Source organism: Bos taurus, chromosome 25, assembly GCF_002263795.3.
Source record: "Bos taurus isolate L1 Dominette 01449 registration number 42190680 breed Hereford chromosome 25, ARS-UCD2.0, whole genome shotgun sequence".
NCBI classification, from domain to species: Eukaryota; Metazoa; Chordata; class Mammalia; order Artiodactyla; family Bovidae; genus Bos; species Bos taurus.
Window position 1 is genome coordinate 26,652,660 of NC_037352.1, and position 14,339 is coordinate 26,666,998.

The window sequence follows — 14,339 nt, forward strand, 5'->3', positions numbered from 1 at the left end:
AGACAGCAGTGTGTTCTTGACCCTCCTGAAGTCCTTAACTATCCCTTCCCCCTGGGGCAACCATGAGTTCGTTTTCTGAGTCTGTGAGTCTCTTTCTGTTTTGTAAATAAGTTTATTTGTGTCATTTCTTTTTAGATTCCACATGTAGGGGATGTCATAACGTTCTGTTGTACGAATAGACCATGTTTTGCTTACCCATTCATCAGTTGGTAGATGTTTGCATTGTTGCCAATTTTGGGTTAATATGAATAATGCTGATTTGAGCACTCTTGCACAAGTTTTTTTGCAAACACGTGTTTTCAGTTCTTTTGGATCTAGACTGAAACTGTGTTTAACTTTTCTGAGGAACTGTCAAAGTGTTTTCCACAGTAGTTTAAATTCCCACTGGTAAAGTAAGAAGGGTTCCGATGTCTCCACATTCTCACGAACGCTTACTTCTTCTCTTTCTTTCATTTTTAGTCTAGCCATCCTCGTGGGTGTGAAGTGGTATCTTTTAGTGTTGATTTGCATTTCTCTAATGACTAATAATGTTGGACATTTTCATGTGCTCAGTGGCCATTTTATATACTGTCTTTGGAGAAATGTCTGTTAAAATTCTTTGCCCACTTGAAAAACTGGGTTGTCTTTTTATCATTGAGCTACAAGAGTTCTGCATATATTCTGTTTTGTTTTTCCCTTTTTCGGCTACACCTCACAGCATGTGGGATCTTAGTCCCCAGAACAAGAATTAAATCCACTCCCCCTGCAGTAGAAGCTTGAAATCCTAGCCACTGAACCGCCTGGGAAGTCTCACCAGAGTTCTTTATATATTCTGGATACAAGTCCTGTACCAGATGATTTACAAATCATATATCTTCCATTCTGTGGAAATTAGTGTTTTGTTGTTATTTTTTAGACTCAAAATGAATGATTAAATACACTGTTCTGTAACTTGCTTTTTTTTTTTTTTCTTCAACAGTGATTGAGCATATCACGGGCATCTTTCAATGTCAAGGGAAAGCTACCTCATCCTTTTTCCCCCACCCCCATCTTATTTTTTCTTTCCTTCTTCTTTTTTTGTGGCTACATGCATTCCATGACGGTTGTACCACAGTTCATCTGACCAGTCTTCCCCTGAGCTTTAACGAATCTTAAGTTCTCGTGTTGGTGAAGGACTAAGACACCACAGCTGCTGGGCAGCACGACTGTGCTGTCTTCCCCAGGATAATATAAAAATGCAAGAGGCACAGGAAATGTCTAACCTGCTAAACTTCCTCTCAAACCCACAGTTTCACAACCTGCCTAGGCACAACCCTCTCCCCCAGATTCTGTCACCAGCCTGGCGCCTCTGTGAGAAAGTTCCACTGCAAGACGCCCTGGGACTTTATCATTTCCCTCTTTCAACCAGTCCTGTCGCCAGTAAATCCCAAGAGCCCTCTGAGACTATACCTGGGCTGGCTCCCTCCAGCTGGCTTGAAGGATGAATTCCTGCATCATCGTGCTGAGGTTGCTGCTGTCTGGACCTTTTGTCTTTGGTAGGCAAGGGAGATGGGGAGGGGAAGCGGCATGCCTCTGTGCTGAGGGAAACAGCAGGACTTTGCAGAACGGAGTAAATGAGCAGCTGATTTAAGGGTGGCATGAGCCGTAGGTAATGCGGGGCCCTGGGGAATCCTGGAGAGAGGGGAAGAAAAACAAAGTCAGACAAACAAACTACAGGCAGGATCTGAAGGTCTTTTCAGGCAAAAGACGGAAAAAAGGTCACAGCAGTGAGAGGTGGAGGAGGGGCCCTTAGAAAGGAGATGTGCCTGCGTGCTAAGTTGCTTCAATTGTGTCCAACTTTGTGCAAACCCTGGAGAAGGAAATGGCAACCCACTCCAGTGTTCTTGCCTGGAGAATCCCAGGGACAGGGGAGCCTGGTGGGCTGCCGTCTATGGGGTCGCGCAGAGTCGGACACGACTGAAGCGACTTAGCAGCAGCAGCATGGACTGTAACCCGCCAGGCTCCTCTGTCCATGGGATTCTCCAGGCAAGAACTGGAGTGGGGTGCCATGCTTTTTGGGGGGAATGGTTAATGCACACATAGATCTGGCCTAGGATCTGGTTCTATGCGTGCTTCTACCTCTCATTGTCATCTTGGACAAGTCCCTTCCCTCTTTCTGGGGCTCAGTTTCTTCATCTAAATAAACGAGGCCTGCATCTCTGACATCTTAAGATGTGTGAAATAAGCCCAAGACCTGTAAGGAAAGCAGGGCTGAAAAAAGACAGTTTGGGGCCTTTCAGATGACACCAAGGATCACTGAGGTTGGGGAGGCAATGGGGAATTTGAGATCTAATGGTTATGGCAGAGACTGGTCCATGGAGGTGGGGGAAGTTAGGGAGCGTTACTTGAGCAAGGAGGCAGCCTCACAGCATCAGGGGATCTCCAACTTTCACAGGGAGGAAGCCTGAGGCTAATGATCTGAGTTTTCAGGGCGACTGGGCCCCATGTCCCAGGAAGAAGTGGATGTGTGAGGAGATGCAAACCCTTGCGGCATCCCATCGCCAAGGAGGGCCCCTTCAGATTGCTCCTCCGTTAGGTGCCACCATCTTCTCATCCTTCCTTTGCTGAGAGGCCAGTCGGAAGTGTGTGTCCTTTAGAGCTCTGGGTAGTAGGAATTGCTGCTTCCATATGTCCTGTAGTCCAGGCCCCCAGGAGAGGTTGGAGGGCAGTTCCTTGTCCTGCCCCAGGTATGGGTGGCCTGACCACACTGGGGGCGTGTGGTTGGCGGCCAATCAGCGCCTGCCACTGTGGGGGCTTGTGAGGTAAGGAGGAGCCCCTGGTCGGAAGTGGCTGACCCGCTTTTGGTCTCTCAGCCCCAGCCTGGAGCTACAACCTGGATGTGCGACATGTGCAAAACTTCTCCTTTCCACTTGCCGGGAGGCATTTTGGGTACCGCGTTCTGCAAGTTGGAAATGGGTGAGTGTTGCCACAGGCCCTCTCTGCCCTGACCAGGACCTTCCTGTTTTGAGGAGTCTGTAGTGGGATCCAAGCAAGGCCATCTGATAGTAGGATGAGAACCATCCATCGTTAAAGCGCCCCGGGACTTTCCTGGTGGCCCAGTGGTTAGGACCCCAAGCTTCCACTTCAGGGGCAGAGTTCAATCCCTGGTCAGGGAACTAAGACCCCACATTGTGGTGTGAAAAGTGGGAAAAAAAAAAAAAAAAGCCCTATAAGTGCCTAATAGAATACATATGACAACCCCTAAAACGCTTTGCCACACTTTCTCAATTCCAGACTCTCTCCCAAACTAGACAGTGAACTCCTTCAAGGCAGAGATTTTGTTTCTCTCTCAAAATCCCTCTCCATCCCTAGTATGTAGCACATAGCAGGTAAACCATATGTGACTTTTGAATTGATTGCTGATTGAATGAAACCACAGTGTCACATTCTGGCAGATCATTCTCTGGGCCTGTTTTTCTGTACAGTCAATGGAAAAGATCCTTAACTTTCTAGAATTCTGGCATATTGGATTATTTTTCTGGGATCCAATAAGGAAGAGATGGGAACTTAGCATCCACCCAGATAGGGAGTGGCTGAATTGCTTCCAGAAACCTTTTGGGAGGTCTGAACCCCCTTAATAGGTCGGAGTAGTTGGTAAAGACCTGGGCAGCTCCATCTGACAGGTGGAATTCCTCATCAGGGTTGTCGTGGGAGCTCCAAGCGAAGGGAACAGCATGGGAAACCTGTATCAATGCCAGCCAGAAACTGGAGACTGCCTGCCAGTCACACTGAGTGAGTAACTGGTTTGGGAGGAATATGCTCAGGAAGTCGAGGCTGGCCCCATCACACCTGGGTTGCCTAAGTTTCTCCAGGTGAATCTTCTGGTGCCCACAGGTTCCAACTATACCTCCAAGTACTTGGGAATGACCTTGGCAACAGACCCCACAAGTGACAACCTGTTGGTAAGATTTTTGTATAGTGTGATGTCAGTACCTATGAAGCTTTTGCTAGGAAAGAGAGACGAAAGAAAAAAGTGAATTAAAGATCCTATACAGATGAATGAAGAAAATGTGGTACATGTATACAGTGGAATATTGCTGTTGTTTAGTCTCTGAGTTGTGTCTGACTCTTTGCAACCCCATGGACTATAGCCCACCAGGCTCCTCTGTTCATGGGATTCTCCAGGCAAGAATCCTGGAGTGGGTTGCCATTTCTTCTTCCAGGGGATCTTCCTGATCCAGGGACCAAACCCAAGTCTCCTGAACTGCAGGTGGATTCTTTACCATTGAGCCACTGGGGAAACCCCACAAGGGAGTGTTACTTAGCCATAAGAAGGAACCAAACTAGGTCATTTGTAGAGATGTGGATGGACCTAGAGTCTGCATGCAGAGTGAAGAAAATCAGAAAGAGAAAAACAAATATCGTATATTAACATATGTATGTGGAATCTAGAGAAGTGATATAGATGAATCCATTTGCAGGTCAGAAATAGAGACGCAGACGGAGAAAATGGATGTGTGGACACAATTGGAGAGGGGAGGGTGGAACGAATTGGGAGATTAGAATGGAAACATATACACCGTCATGTGTAAAATAGCTAGCTAGTGGGAAGCTTTTGTATAGCACAGGGAGTTAAACTCAGTGCTCTGTGATGACTTAGAGGGGTGAGATGAGGGGAGTGGGAGGGAGGTCCAAGAGGGCCCAAGAGGGAGGTCCAAGTGGTCCATGTATATGTATAGCTGATTCACTTCATTGTACAGCAGAAATTAACGTAACATTGTAAAGCAAATATACTCCGATTTTTAAAAAAAGATCCTATGGAAGATTAAAGGCACCAGAGAGATTTAGATTCAGTTAGCATTTATTGTGGAGAAGGCAACGGCACCCCACTCCAGTACTCTTGCCTGGAGAATCCCAGGGACGGGGCGGGCCTGGTGGGCTGCCGTCCATGGGGTCGCACAGAGTCGGACACGACTGAAGCGACTTAGCAGCAGCAGCAGCAGCATTTATTGAGACCCAACTATCAGCTCTTTTTAAGACCTTACCTACCTCAGTTTTTTTTTTTCCCCAAATGTGAAATATCTGTGACCATTCATACACAAGATGACTTACAGTTGTACACAACTTTAACGTTTTAATAGTTATACATTGATTTAATGGTTTATTAGAAAAACTATACAAGTCCCTCAAATTCATGATTCCTTGGATTGCATTGCTTCAGTTCAGTTTAGTTCAGTCGCTCAGTCATGTCCGACTCTTTGCTACCCCATGAATCACAGCACGCCAGGCCTCCCTGTCCATCACCAACTCCTGGAGTTCACTCAGACTCACGTCCATTGAGTCAGTGATGCCATTCAGCCATCTCATCCTCTGGCGTCCCCTTCTCCTCCTGCCCCCAATCCCTCCCAGCATCAGAGTCTTTTCCAATGAGTCAACTCTTCGCATGAGGTGGCCAAAGTACTGGAGTTTCAGCTTCAGCATCATTCCTTCCAAAGAAATACCAGGGCTGATCTCCTTCAGAATGGACTGGTTGGATCTTCTTGCAGTCCAAGGGACTCCCAAGAGTCTTCTCCAACACCACAGTTCAAAAACATCAATTCTTTGGCGCTCAGCCTTCTTCACAGTCCAACTCTCACATCCATACATGACCACTGGAAAACCATAGCCTTGACTAGACGGACCTTTGTTGGCAAAGTAATGTCTCTGCTTTTGAATATGCTATCGAGGTTGGTCATAACCTTCCTTCCAAGGAGTAAGCATCTTTTAATTTCATGGCTGCAGTCACCATCTGCAGTGATTTTGGAGCCCAAAAAAATAAAGTCTGACACTGTTTCCCCATCTATTTCCCATGAAGTGATGGGACCAGATGCCATGATCTTTGTTTTCTGAATGTTGAGCTTTAAGCCAACTTTTCCACTCTCCACTTTCACTTTCATCAAGAGGCTTTTTAGTTCCTCTTCACTTTCTGCCATAAGGGTGGTGTCATCTGCATATTTGAGGTTATTGATATTTCTCCCAGCAATCTTGATTCCAGCTTGTGCTTCTTCCAGTTCAGCGTTTCTCATGATGTACTCTGCATATAAGTTAAATAAGCAGGGTGATAATATACAGCCTTGACGTACTCCTTTTCCTATTTGGAACCAGTTTGTTGTTCCATGTCCAGTTCTAACTGTTGCTTCCTGATCTGCATACAAATTTCTCAAGAGGCAGATCAGGTGGTATTCCCATCTCTTTCAGAATTTTCCACAGTTTATTGTGATCCACACAGTCAAAGGCTTTGGCATAGTCAATAAAGCAGAAATGGATGTTTTTCTGGAACTTTCTTGCTTTTTCCATGATCCAGAGTATGTTGGCAATTTGATCTCTGGCTCCTCTGCCTTTTCTAAAACCAGCTTGAACATCTGGAAGTTCACGGTTCACATATTGCTGAAGCCTGGCTTGGAGAATTTTGAGCATTACTTTACTAGCATGTGAGATGAGTGCAATTGTGCAGTAGTTTGAGCGTTCTTTGGCATCGCCTTTCTTTGGGATTGGAATGAAAACTGACATTTTCCAGTCCTGTGGCCACTGCTGAGTTTTCCAAATTTGCTGGCATCCTGAGTGCAGCACTTTCACAGCATCATCTTTTAGGATTTGAAATAGCTCAACTGGAATTCCATCACCTCCACTAGCTTTGTTCATAGTGATGCTTTCTAAGGCCCACTTGACTTCACATTCCAGGATGTCTGGCTCTAGGTGAGTGATCATGCCATCGTGATTATCTGGGTCATGAAGATCTTTTTTGTACAGTTCTTCTGTGTATTCTTGCCATTTCTTAATATCTTCTGCTTCTGTTGGATCCATACCATTTCTGTCCTTTATCGAGCCCAGCTTTGCATGAAATGTTTCCTTGGTATCTCTAATTTTCTTGAAGAGATCTCTAGTCTTTCCCTTTCTGTTGTTTTCCTCTATTTCTTTGCATTGATCACTGAGGAAGGCTTTCTTATCTCTTCTTGCTATTCTTTGGAACTCTGCATTCAGATGCTTATATCTTTCCTTTTCTCCTTTGCTTTTCGATTCTCTTCTTTTCACAGCTATTTGTAAGGCCTCCCCAGACAGCCATTTTGCTTTTTTGCATTTCTTTTCCATGGGGATGGTCTTGATCCCTGTCTCCTGTACAATGTCACGAACCTCATTCCATAGTTCATCAGGCACTCTATGTATCAGATCTAGTCCCTTAAATCTATTTCTCACTTCCACTGTATAATCATAAGGGATTTGATTTAGGTCATACCTGAATGGTCTAGTGGTTTTCCCTACTTTCTTCAATTTCAGTCTGAATTTGGCAATAAGGAGTTCATGATATGAGCCACAGTCAGCTCCTGGTCTTGTTTTTGCTGACTGTATAGAGCTTCTCCATCTTTGGCTGCAAAGAATATAATCAATCTGCTTTCGGTGTTGACCATCTGGTGATGTCCATGTATAGAGTCTTCTCTTGTGTTGTTGGAAGAGGGTGTTTGCTATGACCAGTGCATTTTCTTGGCAAAACTCTATTAGTCTTTGCCCTGCTTTGTTCCATATTCCAAGGCCAAATTTGCCTGTTACTCCAGCTGTTTCTTGACTTCCTACTTTTGTATTCCAGTCCCCTATAATGAAAAGGACATCATTTTTGTGTGTTAGTTCTAAAAGGTCTTGTAGGTCTTCATAGAACCGTTCAACTTTAGCTTCTTCAGCATTACTGGTTGGGGCATAGACTTGGATTACTGTGATATTGAATGGTTTGTCTTGGAAACCAGAGATCATTCTGCCGTTTTTGAGATTGCATCCAAGTACTGCATTTCGGACTCTTTTGTTGACCATGATGGCTACTCCATTTCTTCTGAGGGATTCCTGCCCTCAGTAGTAGATATAATGGTCATCTGAGTTAAGTTCACCCACTCCAGTCCATTTTAGTTCGGTGATTCCTAGAATGTCGACATTCACTCTTGCTGTCTCCTGTTTGACCACTTCCAATTTGCCTTGATTCATGGACCTGACATTCCAGGTTCCTATGCAATATTGCTCTTTACAGCATCAGACCTTGCTTCTGTCACCAGTCACATCCACAGCTGGGTATTATTTTTGCTTTGGCTCCATCCCTTCATTCTTTCTGGAGTTATTTCTCCACTGATCTCCAGTAGCATATTGGGCACCTACTGACCTGGGGAGCTCCTCTTTCAGTACGCATTGCTTAGGATGAGGCTAAAGTTGTAAAAAGTAAATTTTAAGCAACAAAGTCCTGGGTTTTTTTTTTTTTGTTTTGCTTTTAATTCTGTTGAAGTCTAGATGATGTACAATGTTGTGTTAATTTGTGCCATACAACATAGTGACTCAGTTATACGTATGTTTCTTCATATCCTTTTCCATTATGGCTTATGACAAGATATTGGATATAGTTTCCTGTGCTATACAGTAGGACCTTGCTGTTTATCCTATGTATAATATACATTATATAGGATAACTATATATAATAGTTTGCATTTGCTAATCTCAAACTCCCAATCCTTTCCTCCCCTATCCCTTCTCTCCCAACAACGTCCTATTATATAACACAAGGAACTATATTCAATATCTTGTCATAAGCCATAATGGAAAAGAATATGGAAAAGAATGTGTGTGTGTGTGTGTATATATATATATATGTAACGGAAACACTTTGCTGTACTCTAGAAACTAATGTTGTAAATCAACTGTACTTCAATTTTAAAAATATAAATTTTAATTAAATGAAATATTAAATAAATAATAGTATGTGTGATATGCCCATATGGCAGAAATTGTGAATTCATACACAAATGCCTAAAGCTTGAGAAACCCTGCGTTATCTCTTCTAATCCTTAGGACAGAGGTGAGATAGGGATCAGTATACACATTTTACACAGGAAGAAACAGGACCGAAGGGGTTAAAAGCCTTTGTCAAGATCACACGGTTTTAAGGAGGTAGACCCAGGATTTGAATCAAATTGCAATCTGAGCCAGAGTCTGTTGTTCTTCACAATTCATCTCAGCAGTATTCTTCTGACCCAGGTGTATGAGAGACAGAAGGTTAAGTGAGTGAAATAAAGGGTTGGGTGAAAAGTTCCTTTGGGTTCAGTATGGAAAAACGCAAACAAACATTTTGGCCAACCCAATATTTATCCAGTATTTAATTGGAGTTTGGCTACTTAGCTATGATTACTAGGCACTGTACTGGGTTCTGATGGGGGAAAGGGGAATGAGATATAAAGATGACTATGACATAAGCCAGACCTTTCAAAATTACAGTCTGGCAGGAAAGATAGTCATCAAAAAGGAGGCAGCATTGAAGATTCTAGGAATAGAGGGTCATTTGATTTGGTGTAAACGCAGAATGTGTCTTTGGGAATAGAAGCAGATGGGCCTGGAAATGTATACTAGTGCCCACTGAAACAACATGAATGCCAAACTAAGGAGTTTAGGTTTCATCCTGGAGGCAGCAAGCATCCATTGGCGTATAGCATTGGTAGTAAGGATGAAGAGACTGATACAAAAGACCTGGAGGCTGAATTACCTTGCCTTGGTAACCAGTTGGATATAAGGAATGAGGGTCGAGGGATAATGATGCTAAAGGGCAACGTAGACTTGGTGTTTCTGTTTGATGGCTCAAGGAGCTTGCAGCAAGATGAATTTCAGAAAATAATGGACTTCATGAAGGATGTGATGAAGGTTTTTGTTCTTGGTTGATGATGCACAAAAGACACACAGCAAGAGGAAGCCCCGACCCATTTTATTTTTTAATAATTTAATTAAATTTTTTTTAGCTGGGCTGAGTCTTCATTGCTGAGTGGGCTACTCCCCATTGTAGTTGCAGGTTTTCACTGCAGCACCTTTTCTTATTGCAGAGTACAGGCTCTAGAACACATGGCTTTCAGTAGTTTTGGCTTCTGGGCTCTAGAACACAGGCTCAATTGTTGTGGCACATGAATTAGTTACTCTGAGGCATGTGAGGTCTCCCCGGATGGGGGATCGAACCCATGTCTCCTGCATTGGCTAGCAGATTCTTTACCACATGGAGCCACCAGGGAAGCCCACCTCAACCTTTTTGAAACTCTTTGCTTCCTTCAGGCCTGTGATCCTGGGCTGTCTCGAACATGTGACCAGAACATCTATCTAAGTGGTCTGTGTTACCTCATCCACGAGAACCTGAGGGGTCCGGTGCTGCAAGGGCACCCTGGTTATCAGGGTAAGGAGTCGGGGGCCCAGTGGGGAGCGATACCTCCGAGTGGTTGCCCTTTCATGGGAACAAGCATGGGTAGGCCAACCCCTGGAGACTCTTTACCAAGTCCCTCCGTGTCTGACCTCTGTAGAATGTATAAAGGGCAACGTAGACTTGGTATTTCTGTTTGATGGCTCAATGAGCTTGCAGCAAGATGAATTTGAGAAAATTGTGGACTTCATGAAGGATGTGATGAAGAAACTCAGCAACTCTTCCTACCAGGTAAATATAGTAGTTAGGATTCCTGGTGGTAGGCAATAGTTACCTAAAGGCGTAAAGGGAAAATCTGGTATTAATACAACGTGTCTCTATAACCTAAGGGCATGACTATTACTGGACCTTTGCTTCGAGAATTCTCCCTAATTTGTATTTCTGTTTCTTTTTGGCTCTTGCTTCCCTCTTTTCCTTCTTTCTGTTTCTCTCTGCAGACTGGCTCTCAGCTTCTTTAGATCACATGGGCTGGTGGAAAGTGCCCAAGTTCACATGTTCAAGCTGCAGGAGGGCTGTTGGGTTTTTTTTTTTTTAATTTTTTTAATCATCTTCTCAAGCAGCCCCTCCCTCTGTAAATTCCAATTTCACACAGGAAAGATTTTGACTGGCCTCACCTCAGTCCAGTGGCCAACTTCGGCCCAGCCAGTTGTATCCAGTTTTGCAGGGTCATATTCATACTCAGCAGAAATATGGCGGCTAGGAACCATCTCTGTTGGTGAGGTGGGCAAACCCAGAGAACCAGAGCCCAGCAGACAGCATTCTATAAGGGATTTGAAGTGTATTTATTTCTGTGTTTGTTTATATACAACCTCATTTTCTTCTTCTTTTTTTATACAGCCTCATTTTCAAAAGAATGATCTGAGGCAGGAATGTGGAGTTGGGTTGCCCAGGTCTTGGATAAGAAGTTGAGATTGGAGCAGACAAGTGGGAAGGGCTGTGTGAAGAGTTTCATGTCTTCTTTCTTCTTTCTAGTTTGCGGCTGTTCAGTTTTCTACATATTTCAGAACAGAATTTACTTTCTTGGATTACATTAGACAGAAGGACCCTGACGCTCTGTTGGCTGGAGTCAAACACATGCGTTTGTTGACCAACACCTTTGGTGCCATCAACTATGTTGCGTGAGTTCCCTTTTGTGAAAGATCCCATCCATTGGTTGTTCTGGGTATTACTAGCTTCTTCAGGTTGCAAGGTGTAGGAACTCAACAGGTAGATCTAGCAAGGGACAGGTTATTGTAAGAATTCAAGTGGAGCAATTTTAGTTCAGGTCCTTTTATTGATTTATTTTTAGTTGAATAATTGCTTTACAATGTCATGTTGGTTTCTGCCATACAGCCACGTGAATCAGCCATAAGTATACATATGTGCCCTCCCTCTTGAACCTCACTCCCACCTTCCACCTCATCCCACCTCTCTCGGTCCTTACAGAGCACCGGGCTCAGCTCCCTGAGTTATACAGCAACTTTCTAGTAGCTATTTGTTTTACATATGGTAATGTATATGTTTCAATGTCACTCTCACGACCTTTTTTTCAACATTTTATTTATTTATTTATTTTTGGCTGTGTCAGGTCTTAGTTTCTGCATATGGGATCTAGTTCCCTGACCAGGGATCAAACCTGGGCCCCCTGCACTGGGAGCGTAGAGTATAGGCCATCTGACCACCAGGGAAATCTCTCATTGGTGATTTTGGACAGAGGAGTGATCATCTGACTTATGTTTTTAAAAGAATCCCTCCAGCTGCAGAGTTGTGATCAGACTGTGGAAGGGGCAAGGGTGAAAGCAGGGAGGCCAGTTTGCAGGCTATTGAACAATCTAGAAGAGAGATGATGGTGGCTTAAACCAGGGTGGGAATCCTTGAACAGGATCCATGATAGACCGTGTTCAGGTGGATGGAAGCTGGGGAAACATTTGCATCTGAGATAGAACCAGAGATATTGGCAGCAAGTGGTTTTGACACGGCCCACCCATCAGGTTCTTCTGTCCTTGGCAGCTTCCAGGTGTTAATAGCTCTCCCCTTCTCCCCTCATATCTCTTCACCTCACGCTGTGGCCTCTCCAGGTGACTTTCAGCTTCTGTGCCCAAAGCAGATCATGTCCTAAGTCAGGGATGGTGGGATGGCCACTCTTGGATAAATTCTCCATCTTTGGTTAGCTGTGGGGTGAGGAGAGAAGGATGGTTCAGATAGAGTGGCTGTCCCAGGGGAAGTTGTGGGCAGCCTGTCTCGCTTCAGAAGGAGGCTGTGGGCAGGGCAGGAATTTGCAGCCTGGACCTGTCCAGAATTTAGTCTTCCCTGCTTTCTCTTCTGTCACATGACTGAGTACCTACTCAAGTCAGGACCTGGAGATACAGCAGCAAATCAAATATGGCTCTTTCCTCAGGGAGCTCATGATTTGTGGGGGAGATTGATGTGGAAACAAGTCTCTTTGATTCCCTAGGAAACTTGCTGTTGCAGAGATGTACAGGCAGCCTGGAGATGGTTGGGAAGGCACAGGTGGTGTTGAATGAGCTTTCTCTAGAAGAGTGCCTTTCCAGTTTTCTTTGGCTATGTAACCCATCCTTCCACTGGAATCTCACCTAGATCACCAGCATATCTAACTGATTGAAGGGTAGTTGCCATGTGGTTGAAATGGAGAGTAGGAAAGCCAGAGTCTCCCCTCACTGCCCATAGCCTCTGGGACAACCTCGTGGCTACCTAGAATTCCGTTGAAGACCACTGGCTCAGAAGGAGAGATATGGTGACCTGGGCTGAGGAAGGAGGCTCAGAAGAGAGCTTTTGAGGGCTGGAAATAGCTGCCTGGGGATTGTGAAGAGGGATTTGTCATCATCAGCAGGGCAGTGACTTAATGAGCATGGTGAGGCGGAGCCTCAGAGGATTTGGGGGGAGTCTCTTACATCCCCCTCTTCCTGGATATAGGAAAGAAGTGTTCCGGCCAGACCTGGGAGCCCGCCCAGATGCCACCAAAGTGCTTATCATCATCACTGATGGGGAAGCCACCGACGAACACAACATTGATGCGGCCAAAGACATCATCCGCTACATCATTGGGGTACAGGCCCCAGGTCCCTGCTACTTCTTAGGACCCGTCTTCCCTCTCCTATTCTTGAACCCCACTCCCTTTCTCCCTGGGGCCAGGGTCTTGTGAAAATAGTAGGAAATTGTACTGCAAGTTTGGAGATGCCAGCTCTTCACTCTTCATTTCTTCCAGATTGGAAAAAATTTTAAGACCAAAGAAAGTCAGGAGGCGCTCCATCAGTTTGCCTCCAAACCCGTGGAGGAGTTTGTAAAGATCCTGGACACGTTTGAGAAGCTGAAAGATCTATTCACCGAGCTGCAAAAAAAGATCTATGTCATTGAGGGTGAGTGGCAGGCCCTGGGACAGAGGGTTTGGGGGTTGTATAGAGAACCTCGCCTAGGACGTTAGATTTGAGGCACGTGGAATAATAATCACGGGCACTTACAGAGCATGTGTCACTGTGCTAAGAGTTCTCTGGATAAAAGACCTTAGGTAGGAACTTAGGGAAGGGTGATATAGGAGCAGCCTCTATTTTCCTTTGAAGTTCCGTCTTCCTCTTGAAGCTCAGCCTGGTCCAGGACGGGGCTCTGAGCTGACCTATGTCTTATTGGTGTCAGCTGTGTCCTGTAGAATGACTATAGTTGTTTCCATAACTCAGCTCCCTCGCCGTCATTTATCCTGGGCTTCAAATTATTTGAGACGGGCAAGCAGGGAGGGGCTGAGTGCAAGGAGCCCGCAGGCCCTCTTTCTTGCCCCAGAATACGAGAAGGTTTGGTTGTAGTTGTCAGACAAGAGAGTATTTCCCCAAGTAGCCTAGTCTCTGAAAGGTACGTGATTCCCCCAGGAAGCCCCTTCACTTAGGACACAGCCTTGGTGTTCACATCATGTGAAGAGGCAATGTGTTATATATAATGGGACCAAGCAGAATTCACTCTGCCTGTGTTGTGTGACCTCAGACAGGTCACTTTCCGTCTCTGAGGCTCGTTGCTCTGTCAAACGGGAATAGTAATAGCTATCTCAGAAGGTGATAAGCTTTAACCACTGTATTCATTTCCTAGGGCTACTGTAACAAAGTACCAAATATGAGGGGGCTTAACGCAAGAGAAATGGGTTGTCTTACAGTTC

The 14,339-nt window shown here is 44.8% G+C and overlaps 1 protein-coding gene across 1 annotated transcript in view; it reads left to right on the forward strand.

Moving 5' to 3' along the window:
- Positions 1 to 1,459: 1,459 nt before the first annotated feature.
- Positions 1,460 to 14,339, forward strand: part of ITGAL (integrin subunit alpha L) — a 48,121-nt gene continuing 35,241 nt past the window's right edge. The window contains exons 1-9 of the mRNA NM_198221.2: positions 1,460 to 1,514; positions 2,832 to 2,934; positions 3,659 to 3,750; positions 3,853 to 3,920; positions 10,060 to 10,177; positions 10,302 to 10,432; positions 11,174 to 11,319; positions 13,115 to 13,247; positions 13,407 to 13,557. Coding sequence (NP_937864.2) covers positions 1,460 to 1,514; positions 2,832 to 2,934; positions 3,659 to 3,750; positions 3,853 to 3,920; positions 10,060 to 10,177; positions 10,302 to 10,432; positions 11,174 to 11,319; positions 13,115 to 13,247; positions 13,407 to 13,557 — 997 coding nt within the window. The remainder of the gene's footprint in view (positions 1,515 to 2,831; positions 2,935 to 3,658; positions 3,751 to 3,852; positions 3,921 to 10,059; positions 10,178 to 10,301; positions 10,433 to 11,173; positions 11,320 to 13,114; positions 13,248 to 13,406; positions 13,558 to 14,339) is intronic.